Genomic DNA, 17414 nt, shown 5'->3' with positions numbered 1-17414 from the left:
GCCAGCCCTCATTTGCAGCATGACATAACTCGGTGACATCGTTGGGTGGTCGTGAGGCTGGTGACGACATAGAGCAGGTCGGGTGACAGCCTGAAACACTGCTGGGGTGTCACCATGGCAGGAGCAGGAGAGTCTTGGGTCTGGCAGGGGCCTTGTAGACCCCCCCCCAAAAAAAACCAAACAAACAAACAAAAAACCTGTCGTCAGCACCGAGGGGACGGGGGCGGGGAGATCTGCATATTCCTGTCCTGATTTTTGTGCTAATCCTAGCCGCCCCCTGCGATGGTAACGGGCTCTACGTGTGGGTCTGGGGTCAGTATCTGGCTGAGAGGACCGGCGGTCACTTTGTGCCCCGGAACCTCTCCGCCGGGGCTGTGTGAGGAGAGCGGGCGGTGTTCGGCGCTGCGCGCTCCGGGTCGCCCAGCGCACAAGGGCATTGTGGGCGCTTGCTGCTTTCCGCGGGTTCTGTTAAAATGGCGCCCTAGGTAATGAGAGGCGGCGGCCGTTAGGCTGTGAGGCGCAGGGCGCGCGCGCGGGGGCTGTTGCAGAGGGAGGTTCCCCGCCCCCTCCCCACGCCCCGGGGTGAGGATGGCGTGTCCGGATCAGAAATCCCCCAACGTTCTGCTACAGAACCTGTGCTGCCGCATCCTGGGCAAGAGCGAAGGTAACAGCCCCCCCTCTCCCCCCGCCCGGGAGCTCGCGGGACAGCGCGAGCCCAACGGGGAGCCGCCTCGCGCGGCGTCCCGCGGCTGAAACCCAGGCCCCCTGCTCTGGGTGGGGCGGCTGCTGCTGTCAGCTTGCTCCTCACTGGAGTAGCGGGGCCGTGCCCGCCCTGAGCGGCAGGCAGGCGTGGGCCGGCTGATGGAGACCCTGCCCCAAGGGAGAGGGGTGGGGCGGCGGCTGAGAGCCTGCTCCGTGCCATGGCCCTGGGGAAGGGGAGGAGAAGGAGACCAGGGAAAATAGATGGAGAGGGTGGGACGTGCTCGCCCTGTGTGTTTCGAGGCGCCAGAAGTGGGAGGAGAGAGACCCCACTTTCCCCAGGGGAGAGAGCGAAACTTCCATTTGCCTGCTGCTGTGGTAGTTGGGGAAAAGGGGAAACCCGGGAGTGTCTCAGTCTCCTGCTCTCCCTCCAAGCAGCTGCAGCCAAGGCAGGGATTCAGCCTTTAGCAACAGCAGCAAAATACTTAAGACTTGTCTACACTTACAGCACTGGAGCAGTGCTGCTTTAGCGCTCAGTGAAGACTCTCCTCAGTCGGTGTAAGTGCTCCACCTCCCTGAGAGCAAGCCTACACTACTCCTGAGAGCTCCCGTCGTCGGCAAGCTTCTTACGCCACCACCACCGCAAGAAGCGGAAGCTGTGTTGGCGGGGGAGCGTCTTCTGCCGACATAAATGCTGAACACACCGGCACTAGGTCGATGTAACTTACATCGCTTAGGAAGGATGTCTTTCATACCTCTGAGTGATGTAAGTTACATCGATTTAAGCAATAGTGTAGACCAACTTGAGAGGCTGTAGTTATGTCAATGGGAGAAGGCCTCCTGTCAACATAGCAGTGTCTACGCTCAGGGTTAGATCAGTATAACTGCATTGCACAGGGGTGTATTTTCCATGTTGCTGAGTGATGTACTTATAGTGACGTGTAGTGTAGACCAGGGCTTAGTTTAATTCTGCTGCTCAGAGCCTGAGGACAGCCATAAAACGCTGTCAACTGCTGTGTGCTTGGTTTTTGCCCTGGGGGTTGCCTTGAAGGTGTGTCCCACTTACCTCTTCTGTGAGAATGTTCACCCTGCTGTGTTAGCCCGCTCCTGTAGCTTAGCTCTGCCCTGCCGATGGCCTGTGCTGGGTCTGGCAACAGCCAGCTCTGGGCTGGAGCGATGGGCTAGCTGCCTGCTGGCTAGACACCCAGCTGAAAGGCTGTGCTCCCTGGGGCTAGGTGCTTCCTGGCAGCATACAGAGCCTTGGCCTGTAGGTGTAAAATTTTGAAGTCCCCTGTCTCTTGCTGATTCTTAGGCTATGTCTACACTACCTCTTTTGTTGGTATAGTTTATGTCGCTCAGGGGTATGGGAAGAAAAAAAGACACTGCCAGTGTGGACAGCATCTCCCGCTGACGTAGCTACCGCTGCTCGTTGCGGGTTGTTTAATTATGTCGATGGGAGAGCTCTCTCCCATCAGCATAGAGTGACTACATGAGAGACCTTACCGTGGTGCAACTGCATCGATAGGGCTGTGCTGCTGTAAGCTCTCTAGTATAGACGTGGCCTTAAAAGAAAAAGCTGCTTTCTGGAGAGAGATGCTCCCCCCTGGAAGATGGGGCATGGGGTGGCTCATTACTCTCTTCTTCTATGGGGAAGGACATACCTCTTTTCTCTCTCTTTTGGTTCCTAGAAATATATAAGGAGAGCACTTCCAACCCTCTCCATCAATTCCCTGTCCTCATTTTCCTACCTTCCCCATCACATACGCTCTTCTTTGCTCCTATCCTGTCAAGCAATTCTTCCATCAGCTGAATGAGGTTTTATAAGGGCTTAGACCAGGGGTGGGCAAACTTCTTGGCCCAAGGGCCACATCAGGGTTGCGAAACGGTATGGAGGGCTGGGTAGGGAAGGCTGTGCCTCCGCAAACAGCCTGGCTCCCGCCCCCTATCTGCCCCCTCCCACTTCACACCCCCTGAATGCTCCCCTCAGAACTCCCGACCCATCCAACCCCCCTTGCTCCTTGTTCCCTGACTACTCCCTCCTGGGATCCCCTGCCCCTAACCACACCACCCCCCCAGGACCCTATCCAACCCCTCCCCCCCCCCCGGGACCCCTGTCCCTTATCTAACTCCCCCCCCCCTTACCCTTACCATGCCACTCAGAGCGGCAGGACAGGCTTATTTGAAAGCCTGGGAGGTGGGAGGGTGCAAGCCTCACTGCCCGTGTGGCGGCTTTGCTGCGGGGGAGGGAAGACGGCCAGGGTGGGGATGGGGGTGAGCCTTCCTGGCCGGGAGCTCAGGGACTGGGCAGGATGGTCCCGTGGGCCATAGTTTGCCCACCTCTGGCTTAGACCTGTGGTTCTCAACTTACTTATGCGACCCACAGTGTGTTACCTGGGCCGCAGGAGCTGAGTGGCCGGGCAGCGGCAGCCCAGGCCCCGCCCCGGACCCCCTGCCATGTGGGGCTGGCCGGCAGCCCCGACCGGACCCCAACCCTGCTGCGCTGGATGGTGGGGCAGCTCGGATCCTACTGTGCTGGGCAGCTGGGAACCTGGACCCAGCCACATGGGCTGGCCTTCAGCGCACAACTGAGCTGGGCCACAGCTGTGTGCTAGTTGGGCCACATGCGACCCAATCTCACTTACACAGATTTGTGTGGCTGCCCCCAGGCTTTAATCAGTAGTACTAAGTACTTAGTTGCTGCTAGAGGCTGAGTCCCTGCCTTGTCTGCAGCTGCTTAGGGCATGTCTACACCTAAAACCCTGCAGTGGTGCAGCTGTGCTGGTATAGTGCTTCAGTGAAGATGCTACTGTGCTGACAGGAAAGCTTTTCCTGTCGGTGTAGTTAGCCACCGCCTCTCGCACAGGTGGATTATGTCGGTGGGAGAAGCTCTTCTGTTGATATAGTGCTTTCTACACCAGGAGGGTTAGGTTGGTATAACTGTGACACTCAGGGTGTATATAAAGACTAACAATATTTTCCACATCTCAAGGACGATTTTAACCAGTTGATTCTGGGAAACTTTCACGGGAAAGCGCATCAGCCACTTTGTTAGAAGCTCCTGCATGTGTTGGATGTCTAAATCAAAATCTTGGAGAGCGAAACTCCACTGAATAAGTTTTTTGTTATTTCCCGTGGCGGTATGAAGCCACTGTAGTGCAGCATGGTTGGTTTGCAAGTGGAAACGCCGTCCCCAAACATATGGGCGTAGCTTTTCCAGAGCGTAGACGATGGCGTAACATTCTTTTTCACTGACTGACCAGTTGCTTTCCCTCTCAGACAGCTTCTTGCTGAGAAACACTACAGGATGGAATTCTTGATCCAGTCCTTCCTGCATTAAAACTGCTCCCACACCACATTCGGACGCATCTGTGGTTACTAGGAACGGTTTGTCAAAGTCTGGGGCCCTTAGTACAGGGTCAGACATGAGTGTCGCTTTAAGCTGGTTAAAGGCCTTCTGACACTCTTCAGTCCACTGAATGGCATTTGGCTGTTTCTTTTTGGTTAGGTCTGTCAGTGGGGCAGCTATTTGGCTGTATTGTGGTACAAATCTCCTATAATATCTGGCCAGGCCTAAGAAGGATTGGACCTGTTGCTTTGACTTTGGGACAGGCCACTTTTGGATAGCGTCCACATTGGGGTCTGTCGGGGGTTGATAGTTCCTTGACTCACCTGGTGTCCAAGGTAAGTCACTCTGTTAGGCCTATTTGACACTTCTTAGCCTTAACAGTTAGTCCTGCCTCCCTTATGCTCTCGAAGACTTTTTGTAGATGTTCCAGGTGTTCTGCCCAGGAATCCGAAAATATGGCCACATCGTCAAGGTAGGCGACTTCTCCCAATCCATCTATAAGTCTTTGGATGGTGGCGGGTGCATTCCGCAGCCTGAAAGGGAGTACGTTAAATTCATACAGCCCGAGATGTGTGGTGAAGGCTGACCTTTCTTCTTGGTGGATTCATGTAGCAGTACCTGCCAGTACCCCTTGGTTAAGTCCAAGGTAGATATGAACTGGGCCCGTCCCAGTTTCTCCAATAGTTCATCTGTGCGTGGCATTGGATAGTTGTCTGGGCGAGTTACGTTTTTGCGTGGACTACCATAAGCTAAATGCTGTATCTCCCCATCTGGTTTGGGAACTAGAACCACTGGAGATACCCGTGCACTGCCAGAGGGGCGGATTACCCCCATCTGTAGCATATCCTGGATCTCCCGTTCTATAGCTGTTTTAGGTTGAGGAGACACCCAGTAAGGTTGGACTTTAATTGGGTGAGCATTACCTGTGTCAATGGAGTGGTATGCCCTTTCAGTCAGTCCTGGGGTGGCTGAGAATGTTGGCACGTAGCTAATGCGCAGCTCCTTGATCTGCTGTCGCTGCATACGCCCAAGGGTCATGGAGAGGTTCACCTCTTCCACGCCACCAGCGCTTTTCCCTTCATAGTAGACACCTTCAGGCCACTCAGCGTCATCTCCTCCTTGGGCTGTAAACTGACAAACCTTTAATTCTCTGGAATAAAAGGGCTTTAGAGGTTCGGAGGGTGTTTTGTAGGTTGGGTACAAAGTCCAGAATGTTAGTTCCGGGAGAAGGTGTAAACCTCTCCCATTGCTGCTTCACCAACTGTAACGGCCCCTTAACCTCGTGGCCATATGCAAGTTCTAATGGTGAAAACCCTAAATTGGGATGTGGTACAGCGCTGTAGGCAAAGAGCAACTGCTGCAACGCTAGGTCCCAATCATTGGAGTGCTCATTTACGAATTTATGTATCATGGCCCCTAAAGTTCCATTAAATTTCTCCACCAGGCCATTTGTTTGATGATGGTAAGGGGTGGCAACCAAGTGATTCACCCCGTGAGCTTCCCAAAGGCTTTCCATAGTTCCTGCCAGGAAATTAGTTCCTGCATCTGTGAGGATGTCAGAGGGCCAACCTACCCTGGCAAAAATGTCTGTTAGTGCCTGGCATGCACTTTTAGCCCTGGTGTTGCTTAGAGCTACTGTTTCTGGCTATCGGGTGGCAAAATCCATGAAAGTCAGTATGTACTGCTTTCCTCTGGGTGTCTTTTTTGGAAAAGGACCCAGAATATCTACAGCTACTCGCTGAAATGGAACCTCAACGATGGGGAGTGGCTGGAGAGGGGCTTTGACCTGGTCTTGGGGTTTTCTAGCTCTTTGGCATACCTTACAAGACCGGACATGGGTAGAAACATCCTTGCCCATTCTCTCCCAGCGGAGTGACCTCCCCAACCGGTCTTTGGTCCTGTTCACCCCAGCATGGCCACTAGGATGATCGTGGGCTAAGCTCAAGAGCTTGACCCGGTACTTAGTTGGAACTACCAACTGTCCCTGAGGATTCCAGTCTTCCTGGTGTCCACCAGAAAATTTCCTTGTATAAAAGTCCTCTTTCTACAACAAACCTGGATCGATTAGAAGAGCTGAGAGGCGGTGGGTTGCTCTGGGTCGCCGTCCAAGCTCTCTGGAGGCTTTCATCTGCTTCCTGTTCGGACTGGAACTGTTCCCTTGATGCTGGAGACATCAGTTCCTCATTGGATTGTGGACCTAGGTTTGGTCCTCTGGAAGCGATGTAGGGGATGGGGCTGTTTCCGTTGACTGTGAACCGCTCTCCGCTGGTGCACTATGTTGGGGTTCAGGCTCCAGTTGAGCCTCTTGTGTCGGGTTATCGGCTGCTGCCGGTTCAGGTTCAGTGGGGCCCTCTGGTGTTGGGGTTGCAAATACTGGATTCAGTACTGGCAATGGGTCTGGTGCTGGTTGTTCCGCCAGTTCCAGTTCTGGGAGTGGCTCTGTCTGGGTCTCTGGGACTGGATCCACTACTGCTGATGCAGACGTTGGCATGGGGTCCAGGTCCATCACCTCTGACCGGGTCCTGGTAGAAGTTTCCAGAACAGAGCTAGGTGGGATGGCTTGCTTAGCCTGGCTGCGGGTGACCATTCCTGCCCTCTTGGCTAGCTTCATATGATTGGCCAAGTCTTCCTCCAACAGCATGGGGATGGGATAATCATCATAGACTGCAAAAGTCCACGTTCCTGACCAACCCTTGTACTGGACAGGCAGCTTGTCTGTAGGCAAATTGAAAGAGTTGGACTTGAAGGGTTGAATTGTCACTTGGATCTCTGGGTCAATTAAATTGGGGTCCACTAAGGAAGCATGGATAGCCGACACTTGTGCTCCGGTGTCCCTCCTCGCGGTGACCTTCTTCCCGCCCAAACTCGCAGTTTCCCTCCACTCCGAGGGTATCTGGGATGTATCTGGGCCTGAGGACCTCTGGTGTGATTCCGGTGCAATGAACTGTAGTCTGTTGGGGTTCTTGGGGCAGTTGGCCGTCACATGCCGCGGCTCGTTACATTTAAAACATCGTCCAGCTGACGGGTCACTAGGGCGAGGTGGGTTGCTGGAGAATGGTGTGGCAGGATGATAAGGTGTCTGGAGTATTCCTTGGTGTGTAGTTGGGGTCTTGGGCTGCCCCCGGTAGTAGGGTGTGGTCTGAGGGTGTCCCTTCTGGTATCCGCTCCAACTGCAACCAGGGTTGTTTCTCTCTCCTCCCTCCACCCGTTTTGTTCCGGCTTGCCCCGCTTCTCTGGCGATCTGGAACTGCTCGTATCGATCAGCATAAGAAGCAAGACTTTCTCTTCCAATAGCTATAGTCTTTTGAAAGGTGTGAGAGTTGTCTGATATTACTAACTTTGGGAAGTGCACCGAAGCAGATCAGTTGCTTATTAATAAAAGGAATGTTCCGGAAGGCTGTCCTCCAGTTTATCAGGCTTATCTGGAAATAAAAATTATCTAGCCAGTATAATTAAATTCTTGTATTTGTCTCTGATTTTCCTCCCTTTTAAATTACACCATTTCTTACTATTTTTCCTTGTTTTTGCCCACTAAGGATTCTCCCTCCTTTCCTCTTTAGTTTTTCTACACTTTTCACATGTGCTTTGTTTAAAGCTCCTTTTAGGCTTTGAAATGGAACATGAAAACTGCATCATACAGTTCTGATAGATCACAGTGTGGAGGGGGAGGGGAGGAATAGATGCATGCATAAAGGACATTGTCTACTAAGCATCAGAAATTTGCATTTGCAGATGGAACATAAGAATCTACTTTAGGCAACTCAAATTAAGATTTTATAGATCTTGAATTATTGATTTTTGTTTGTTTGTTTCCCCTCCTCTGAATGTAGCAAGCTTTTCACACTGTTTTTTATGTATTTGGTAAATATAGTCGCTTATAATTAATAGCATTATTCTGCTGTGTTTCTATTCATAATTTTTAGAATTTGGAGTCTTCTGTTTCCTCTGGATAAAGAGCTCACATCAGAACACTGAAAATTAAATCACATCTTCCATAAACAATTTCATCCTTCTCATCTATTAGGCAGATCAAGATGGCAGTGTTGCATAGCAGTTGCACTTGTTTACATGTTTATGCAATGTGTGTATCGTGTGTACACATCTATTTTTAAGTTCATCTAATGTCTCATGGGGGACATCTGCTTATGTAATAAACTTCCTGTGTGTGTTGCTATTGGACATCTTACTGCAAAATATATCTTTAATTCTTATGACTTCTGTATGCCATCTTACTTGTTCTGTACGTGAAGTCAGGAGTGTGACACCAAAAGCGCTCCCACAGAAAGTGAGTCTCTTGCAAATCAAGGACTTTGAAATCTTGGTTGGATAGGTAAACCATTTTGGTTCAAAGCGATTGTATAACTGCAGGTCCAATATAAATCTTAAGAAAAGTCTCAAATTTTGAAGATTAGTCTTGAATTATTAAAGGAGGGGCCAAAAGTTCATTGATTCAGTCTTAGCAGAGAGCAAGGACTAAATGGATAAGGAGACTGAATTATCATTTTGGAAACAGATGGTCTCTCCAAGTCAGGATAACCCAAAATATCCTCTTTAGGGTTAAGTCTCTCACTGGTGAGGATTTGTTTTTAAATTTTGTTGTTAGATTGAATACGGATAAGATTTCAAAATAACTGTTCAGAAACTTTTGCTTCCATGTCTTTTGTCCCATAATCTGCACAGCAAAGTCATATTGCACCACAGAACTGGAAACATAGGTAGACTATACATTGGCTGATGCAGAGGCAGTTTTCAAGGGCACAGACAGCAAAATGTTTAATTCTGAAATAACAGCAATTTCTTAGACACACAGAAAGCAATATGGTTTTACTTGCTACAAAGGAATGTGTTTGTAATAGTAACACACATACACCATTAACTGTGACCAAACTAAATGTTATTTTTACTGGTAAACTCAAAATATAAATGCAATAGATTTGAAAAATAGAAATTGCATTGATCAGCTTCAAATGCCTGTCCACATACCATAGTGGTGCCATACCATATTATACAGTCTATTAGGACAGTGATTATATGCAACTCCCTCTCAAATAGGTGCTGTAACAAAAGTTCTACTGCCGGTAATGAGGGGGATGTGTAGTGGTGGTATAGCTGTGTCAGTCCCAGGGTATTAGAGAGAGAAGGTGGGTGGACCAACTTTTATTGGACCAACTTCTGCTGGTAAGAGAGGCAAGCTTTGAGATATTGACTGACTGCTCTCTCATATCTCTCTTAAAAGTATCTCTAGATAACAAAGTAGTACACTTACCATTCATTTACTTTCCATTCACTTACCATTTCAGAGTTAAGGTATTGTAATTAAAACATGCATTTATTTATAATAGTAAAAATGTGGTGTGCATGGCCAGTGGAAGATTTTTGATGTACCTGCTCTTAAGTGCTTGAATTTATGAAAATGCGATGATTTACCTAGTACTTTAACACCCTCAAAAGCTTTTGAAACAATTTTTTTTTGTTTTAAGATATGGCTGTAGCTCAACTTCTGTGACTTACAAATATATTTGCAAAAGCATAAAGTGAAGACCTTTATGTAACTCTGCACATATACAGAGCCAAACCTGTCATAACAACTAGTAATATCTGAATACTTACACAAAAGTTCAAATAATATGATGGCAGTGTTCTATAATACAGTTTGTCAGACTTTTCCACCTGGGACCTCAAATCCACCAGCTATTGCATTTCAGGACTTGCTCAAATTCTATAGCCCTCTCATTTGAGCTTGCTGCAAAGATCCTTGGAGAGTGGTTGGGGTTGGATAAGTGGTATTTGAGAGGTAGTGCTAGGGCAGAAGGAGGGGAGAATGTAGTCTTCCTCCCTTAAGCTGAATCCTAGTGCCTGTGGAATTTTGCTGGGTTTTTCCTTTCTGCAACTCAGATGGTACCCGCTTCTGGGTTGCTTCTTGTGGGTGGAAAAATTGAGGATTAAGCTGCTTCTTCCTTTGTTAGTGTTTGTTTAACCTTGATCAACATCTAGCATTCAGAGATGCTGATCGTTAATTGCTCTGGTTCATTGTCTTCCATTGCCAATTTGAGATGAGCTCAGTCTTTGTTTAGTGGCTTTTCTACGCCTTGCCCTTATCTGCCATTTGATTAGCATGCTGCTATACTTAAGTGCCTCCACTATTAAATTTATTCCTAAAATAAGCATATGATAAGTTTATTGTGATCATAATGAAATTGATTGCTGACTAGTTGGATTTTGTAGGTTTTAAATTGAACTGGAGGCGTACTTTTAATTTTTTTGGTAGAAAGTTACTGGGGTAAAGTACTTGGTCCTTGCACATAACAGTTTAAGAAACTGAAAGATACTTTTTCACCCTACCAAAATTAAGTAGGTTTAATTGATTTGTCAAAACTAATGAATAAACATGGTGTGAGAGTTAAAGCAGATCTCTTGCAGTTTTACTAATCAGTATGTTATGTTATTACCATGGAATTCTGTAGTTTGACTTCAGTAAATCTCCAGTTTGATTCAAATCTGCTCTTGGGGAGCCTGGAATTCAGACTTGAAGAATGCTTAGACTGGGGAGGAGAAAGGAGATTATGCCCCCTCGTTTTTGTGTTTGTGTGAATATTGACCCATACTAAAGACATGTTATTGACTGAACTGTTCATGTTTGTAGGTAGTACTGATGTTTGCCGCATGAAGCAAGATGCTAAGAAATATGCTGACAGAAGGAGGTGCCAGCACTTTTAAGTTGTAGTTTACTTCCATGATTGGATTTGTGCTCTTAAAGTGCCTGACTGTTTCTGCATAAGAGCTTACAGGACAAAATATCAGTGCAAGGTAGTATTAGGGGAAAGATTTGATCTAGTCACTATCATATTTGATCTCTCATCTGAAACGTCTACATTTTTTGCATTTTTATTTGACTTAATCACTTAGTAACATGGCAGCTCTTATTTATTTTTTCTTCATTTTAAAAGTTGGCTTAACTAATTTTTTTCCCCCTCCCTCTTTCAGCTGATGTAGCCCAGCAGTTTCAATATGCAGTGAGAGTTATTGGAAGCAACTTTGCTCCTACTGTTGAAAGAGATGAATTTCTTGTTGCGGAGAAAATCAAGAAAGAACGTATGTCTGGCTTCCTTTCATCTTCAGTAATTTAGATCTGAATAATTTTAAAATGAATCATTGTTTTGTTGAGGGTGAAAATTGTAACAATATTCTAAGTGTGTTTTAAAATACCACTCCAAATACCAGAAACTAGTTCTATAAGTAATAAGGGTGAAACTTGTTCACCATAAACCTTAAATTTGACTCTTAACATGCAATTTTTAAAGTCAGGAAATGCCAAAGTGAGTTTTACTTACTTACACACACACACACACACACACACCCCTCAGATACAAAATACACTTTTTTTAACTACAAAAACACACACCCCTCAGATACAAAATACACTTTTTTTAACTACAAAATTAGATATACTCTGTTCTATTGCACTTTCTGTGCTTTGATACAAGAGCACCAAATGTAGTATGAAAGCAGTAGGGATGCAGTACATCCCTCTGCAAAAAAAAAAAAAAAAAAAGCGTACTTGCTCTCTACAGATTCTTGAGTTCATAGTAAAATGTGTGAGCAAGCTGTGTGAGGGAATATTTTAATTACATGTAAACCTCCCAGTTGGTAGATATTCAGAGCTATTAAGCGTAAACCTATTATATTGGATCAGGATTAACATACATCGTCGGTTAGAACTCCTCTTAAAGAATATCTTGGTTAGAGTTCATATTGCCTTCTCCAAAGAAGAATTTCAGAATTCTCCAACTCAAATTTTCAAAGCACAAATATTCTTCAGTATGGATCTTCAGCACTGAAGGTTTTCTATGTAGTTTGGTCATCGTTACATAATGCAGCATACACACCTGATTATGCAGTAGATTTGACACCAAGAGTTTATAAACTTACTCTTTCCATTTCTCCCCACCTTGTCCCCCTCCCCTGATTTTGTGGGTTGAGTGAGCCCTCATGAAAAGAAGTAGTGGGTTATATCCTTCTTATTAACTCTCACTTAAGAATTGTGGTGCAGGAAGTGACTTTAGTTGCAAAAATGTCTTTATCGGTAGCTTTTAATACTGGCATGTAGAGTGTTTGACACATTTTTATTTTTATTATTCTGTAAAGGTTTCTGTAGATTATTGCTTGATTTGGAGTCTGACTATTTTTACTGTAATGTGCTCTTGCTCTTTCAAATGACCACTTTAAAGCTTAAGACAAAACTCCAATTTCCTGGAGAAAGCTTTCCTGTTTAACTAGTTAGATGACTGAGACTAAGGTACGTTCTTCTGATGTATTGAAGTACTATGCTAAACTATTTCCACCTATGCTCTTCACTTTCTGTGTGATGTTGGGCAAATCACTTTACTTCTCTGTGCCTTACTTTTCTCATATGTAGAATGGGAATGATGATTTTGCTTTTCATAGAATCATAGACACTGGAATGCGTTACCTAGGGAGGTGGTAGAATCTCCTTCCTTAGAGGTTTTTAAGGTCAGGCTTGACAGAGCTCTGGCTGGGATGATTTAGTTGGGGATTGGTCCTGCTTTGAGCAGTGGGTTGGACTAGATGACCTCCTGAGGTCCATTCCAGCCCTGATATTCTATATTCTATGAAAATCCCATTACTCATCTAAATTTCTGTTGGTGGGCTTGCACAAAGTTGTCTAAGTTCTGACAGTACTGAACTGCTCAGTGTCTAACTTGTGCCTAAATCCTGGTCGCTTCCTCAAACTAGGCCTTCCCACATCATCCTGCCTCCAGGGCCTGATCCAATAGGATGCTCAGAGGCTGCCAACTGGATCAGCCTCCACACACAGCACAGAACTGGTGGTGATGTAGTTCTCTCTCCCACACCACCCCCTTTATACCCAATAGCCCAGAGGTGAGAACACTTACCCAGGATGTAGAGATGGTGGTTCCAAATACCTCTCTGCCAGGTGTAGACTTGAACCCATGTCTCCTTCATCCCAGATAAGCACCCTAACTATTGGGGTATTGGATATTCTGCGCGGGGGGTGGGTCTGTCCAACCCTCCATATGAAGCTGTTCCACTTTGTATAAAATATTTAAATATTTATTGGACCAGAGACCGAATGAGTGACTGTAACCCAGTGATCAGTGAACTCATGCTGGACACCCAAATTCCAGTCCCTGCTCCAATGATTGATTATTTAAAAAGTAAAAAAGCTTTGAGTGTGACTGACTCACTCTCCTCCCAGAATGCCCACTGGACCAGGGGTTTGGGCATTCATCTGGGATATGAAAGACCTGGGTTCAAGTCCCTGCTTCACATAAGGACATCAGGCAGAGTGGGGATTTGAACTCGGAGTGTGCTAACCAGTGGGCTATAGAGTATAAACGGACAACCACCACCTTCTCCCCAGCACTTCCTACTGGCTAGCTTAGGCAGCTCCCTACTCAGCTTACTGGCTTTTGTGAATCTCATACTTAGGCAATTGATATAAAAAAAAAATTAAGACACTTCGAAGTGGAGACACATAAGTCATGAGAGCATAAGTACAATTTAATAAATGTGAGGCCAGGTCTATATAGGAACATTCAGGAAAGTTAAGGTGACTCAACTAAAGGTGCAAAGTCAGTGCATGCTAAGACCACATTACTCTTGAATAAAAACATCCACATGCGGTTTTAACTTGTGTGTTTACTTCTTACATTTAGTTGATTTGACTTAATATTTTCTGGAGTGTCGCTGTACAGTAACTCCTCTCTTAACGTCGTCCTGGTTAATGTTGTTTCGTTATTAGGTTGCTGACCCATTAGAGAACATACTCTTTTAAAATCCTGCAATGTTCCCTTATAATGTTGTTTGGTCCCCACCCCCGGCTCTGCCTGCCGGGCATTCCAGCCAGGGAGCAGGGTCGGGCCAAAGGGGCTTGCTCCGTTCTGCCCGCCCAGTGCTCCCGCTGGGGAGCGGGGTGGAGGCACAGGGGCTTCCCCCATTCTGCCCACCCAGCTTTCCAGCCGGGGAGCAGGCAACCCCCACCCTGTTCCCAAGAAAGAGTGCCAGGTGGTCGGAATGGGACAAGCCCCCGCATCCTGACCCCTCTCCACAGCTGGAATGCCCGGTAGAGTGGGGCAAGCCCCTGTGCCCTGACCCTGGTATGCCCCTGCCTCAACAAAGCTTCACAATCATCATTTGTGAATACAGTATTAAATTGTTTGTATAAATTTTAAATTGTATATGTATATAATGTCTTTTGTCTAGCGAAAAACATTTCACTGGAATCTAACCCCCCATATTCCCATTAATTCTTACGGGGAAATTGGATTCACTTAACATTGTTTTGCTTAAAGTTGCATTTTTCAATAACATAACCAGGATGTTACATGAGGAGTTACTGTATAGGCGAGTCCTTACCTATATTTATTAGTAGAATGTTTTAGATAATCAGGAAGAGCTATAACACCTCAGAATTGTAATGGAATACAACTTTATCTCTGTCAGTGGCTTGCTTACTTATGGCCCAACTGGTATGGACCTAAAGTCATTGTCATTTAACACCTGTATAGTGATTGTGAAGTGAATAGATGATCTTTGCTAGATGCCATTTTGCAGAAAAAAATAGAATAACTCTTAGGACCTTTGCCTGCAGTCTGGGGATATGTCTTCACTGGAGTAAAAGACCAGCGGCATGGACACTGCTGTCCAGGATCAGCTGATCTGGGCTTGGGCTGTGGAGCTAAAAATTGGTGTGTAGATGTTCGGGCTCAGGCTGGAGTCTGGGCCAGCTGCAGGTGTTTGATTATTCTGTAGATGTACCCTTGGAGGCCAAGGAGTGCATGTGTATGGGAAGTGAACTGTCTCTTTATCCTCTTGCTTTCCTCCCACCCCACAAATTGCACAAATGTATCAATACAAAATAATGTTGTTACTATAATTGACTTCTTTAGTTTCATACCCTAAGAAGCATTTTCCTCTTAACAGTTGTGCGACAAAGAAGGGAAGCGGATGCTGCTTTGTTTTCAGAACTTTACAGAAAACTCCATTCGCAGGTATAGTAATGTGTGGCTTTACCAATAATTTCAGTCTTACAATGTGTTCCTTCTGGACTTGCTGTTAAATTTCCTATTGTTCAAAATGTAAGAAACTAGCTCGGATTAAAATAAAATTGAAAAATATCAGCAGTCTTTTGGTTTGCGTATTACTGCATAAAGGACATTTTATGGGAAGGAAGTAGCTTTGCAAAAATAGAAGTGTTTACTTTTTTATGTGTAAAATTGAAGGATTATCTCACTGCCACTTATTTTTAGGATAATGTGTCCTGAAGTGTATCGATGTATTGATTAGAAGTTAAGCAGTCCTCTTATTTTGAGTATTTAAGTGATCTGAGGTTTTCATGTTGAAGGTTAAGGGTTTTGCTGACTTTGAGAGTTCTGCTAACACACAAGCACTTACCAAAGAGCAGTGTATGTTAGTCTTTTCTGACAATAGAAGGTGATCTGTAGAGTCTATGTATCAGAAGAAGGGAAAGCTTTAGGCTAGAACTTTAGACGAGATGGAAAGAAATCAATACTTTAAATGTGTCCTGAATTCTCAAACTTGCACATCTGTCATGTTTGATGAAAATCTCAGTGAAACTGAGATAGCTAATAAGACAGTATCTTAAGTCATCTGTTTTGTATAGTGTGATAGGGAGAAATAATATAGGGATATTTTTAGTTGTCAAAAACTAATATGCAGGATTAAAATTTCCAGTGTAGTTGATCAGTGCTTTTCAACCTTTTTTTATTTGTGGATTCCTAAAAAATTTCGAATTGAGGTGCAGACCCCTTTGGAAATTTGACCTGTGGTCTGTCGACCCCTACCATAGAAGTCTGAGACTGAAAACTGACTTAACAGAATTCAACTATAAATGTTGCACATGCTTGGCATGGCATTTAACGCAGCATGAGAAAGGGCGCTAAACTGTGGGCTACTATGATAATAATACTTCTGGGTTTTGACGTGTAGGTGGGGGTATTCACATATTTTTGGTTGATCAGAAAAACGGAATGCCTGTTCTGGGATCTGAAATTTTTGTTTTCATCGTCAACTTTTGCAGATACCTTAGACATAATTTGTGGGACCCCAGAGGTCTGAGGACCACAGGTTGAAAACCACTGTAATAGAGGATTGTTAACATGTTTCAGTGACCACCCCCCTTATCTTAAAGGGGAAAAGTAACTTGAGTTAAGTAGGATAAAAAAAAGGTTCTACTAAGGAACTTTATATTGTGACAATGAATTCTATAGGCTAATATAATTGAGAAAAAAGAGCTTAGTAAGATCACGTAAAAATGGGACACTTATGTGGAGAAAATCCAGTGTTCCATTCAGAAAGAACAAAAATTCCATACAGTAGTTTGGAAGGAATATAAACCCTCATGCTTCTGGGTGTAAGTCAGTCTCTGACTTTAGTGGGTTAGGAAGAAACTTTCCGTGTGTGCAGGTTATTCCGCAGCTGCTCACTTCAGGACTTTTTGCACTTTTTTGTGAAGCATCTGGTACTGGCCATTGTCAGAAAAAATACTAGACTCTATGGGCCATTGGTGGGTAATACCTGTCTCATTGCAAATGAGACCCATTCAGTCAATCTGACTGTTGCATTTAGGTCCCACTCCTGCAAACAGTACTCAATTTTAAGAAGTCATTAAAGTTACGCATATGCTTTAGAAAAATAAGGCCCTAATCCTGAAAATACCAATGTTGTTGCTAAGTTTATCAGCTCACCTTTACTCCTTTTTCTCTTCCCCATGCATTCCACATGTCTACAAGATATCTTTTCCAGCTTCTGTAGTGATGGACAGTATCACCAGGTTGCAGTAGGGTCCATCATCAGCTCTTCCATTTCAGCAGCACTAACTTGCAGCTGTCCTCAGTCCTACTGTCAGCAGTCTTGCTACCTTGTTCTTTTAAGATAGCTTTTATATGTGTAAAATACACACACACTCTCATGCTTTGCTATTGATCTAATGTGGTATTATCATAGCTAGCATTTGGCAAGAGTAGTATGGACACACAGCATATGAGAATGACCAAAATTTAACCCATTATAACACACACAAGCAATACATACATTGCTTGAAGCAGAATAATAGACGATGTGAGCATAATTACAAGAATGTGACTATAACCTACTTAAACTTTTAAGCTGGCTTTAACCTTCTGTCCCCCCGTCCCCCCCCCCGTATTGTTAGTTGACATCTACCAGAACAAGCCGATAACTATTTCATAGGGCATTGTTTAGAACTTTTTCCGCTCCTCCCCGTTTCCCTATAGCAGTCTCTCTTAAATGCCTGTCATTGTAGTGTCTAAGCGCTAGAGTGATTTATTTTTTCTGTTTTTGAAAA

General features: G+C 45.2%; 1 protein-coding gene across 4 annotated transcripts in view; it reads left to right on the top strand.

The window, feature by feature from the left end:
- The first annotated feature begins 438 nt into the window (after nucleotides 1-438).
- Nucleotides 439-17414, top strand: part of TUBGCP3 (tubulin gamma complex component 3) — a 152348-nt gene continuing 135372 nt past the window's right edge. For all 4 annotated transcript variants that reach the window (XM_073350050.1, XM_073350029.1, XM_073350040.1 and 1 more), the window contains exons 1-3: nucleotides 439-664; nucleotides 11030-11137; nucleotides 15011-15078. In XM_073350050.1, the coding sequence (XP_073206151.1) occupies nucleotides 589-664; nucleotides 11030-11137; nucleotides 15011-15078 (252 nt within the window). In that variant the 5' untranslated portion in view covers nucleotides 439-588. The remainder of the gene's footprint in view (nucleotides 665-11029; nucleotides 11138-15010; nucleotides 15079-17414) is intronic.

Source organism: Lepidochelys kempii, chromosome 1 (genome assembly GCF_965140265.1).
Source record: "Lepidochelys kempii isolate rLepKem1 chromosome 1, rLepKem1.hap2, whole genome shotgun sequence".
NCBI classification, from domain to species: domain Eukaryota; kingdom Metazoa; phylum Chordata; order Testudines; family Cheloniidae; genus Lepidochelys; species Lepidochelys kempii.
The sequence above is the reverse complement of the archived record's forward strand: the minus strand, read 5'-3'. Positions and strand labels throughout refer to the sequence as shown.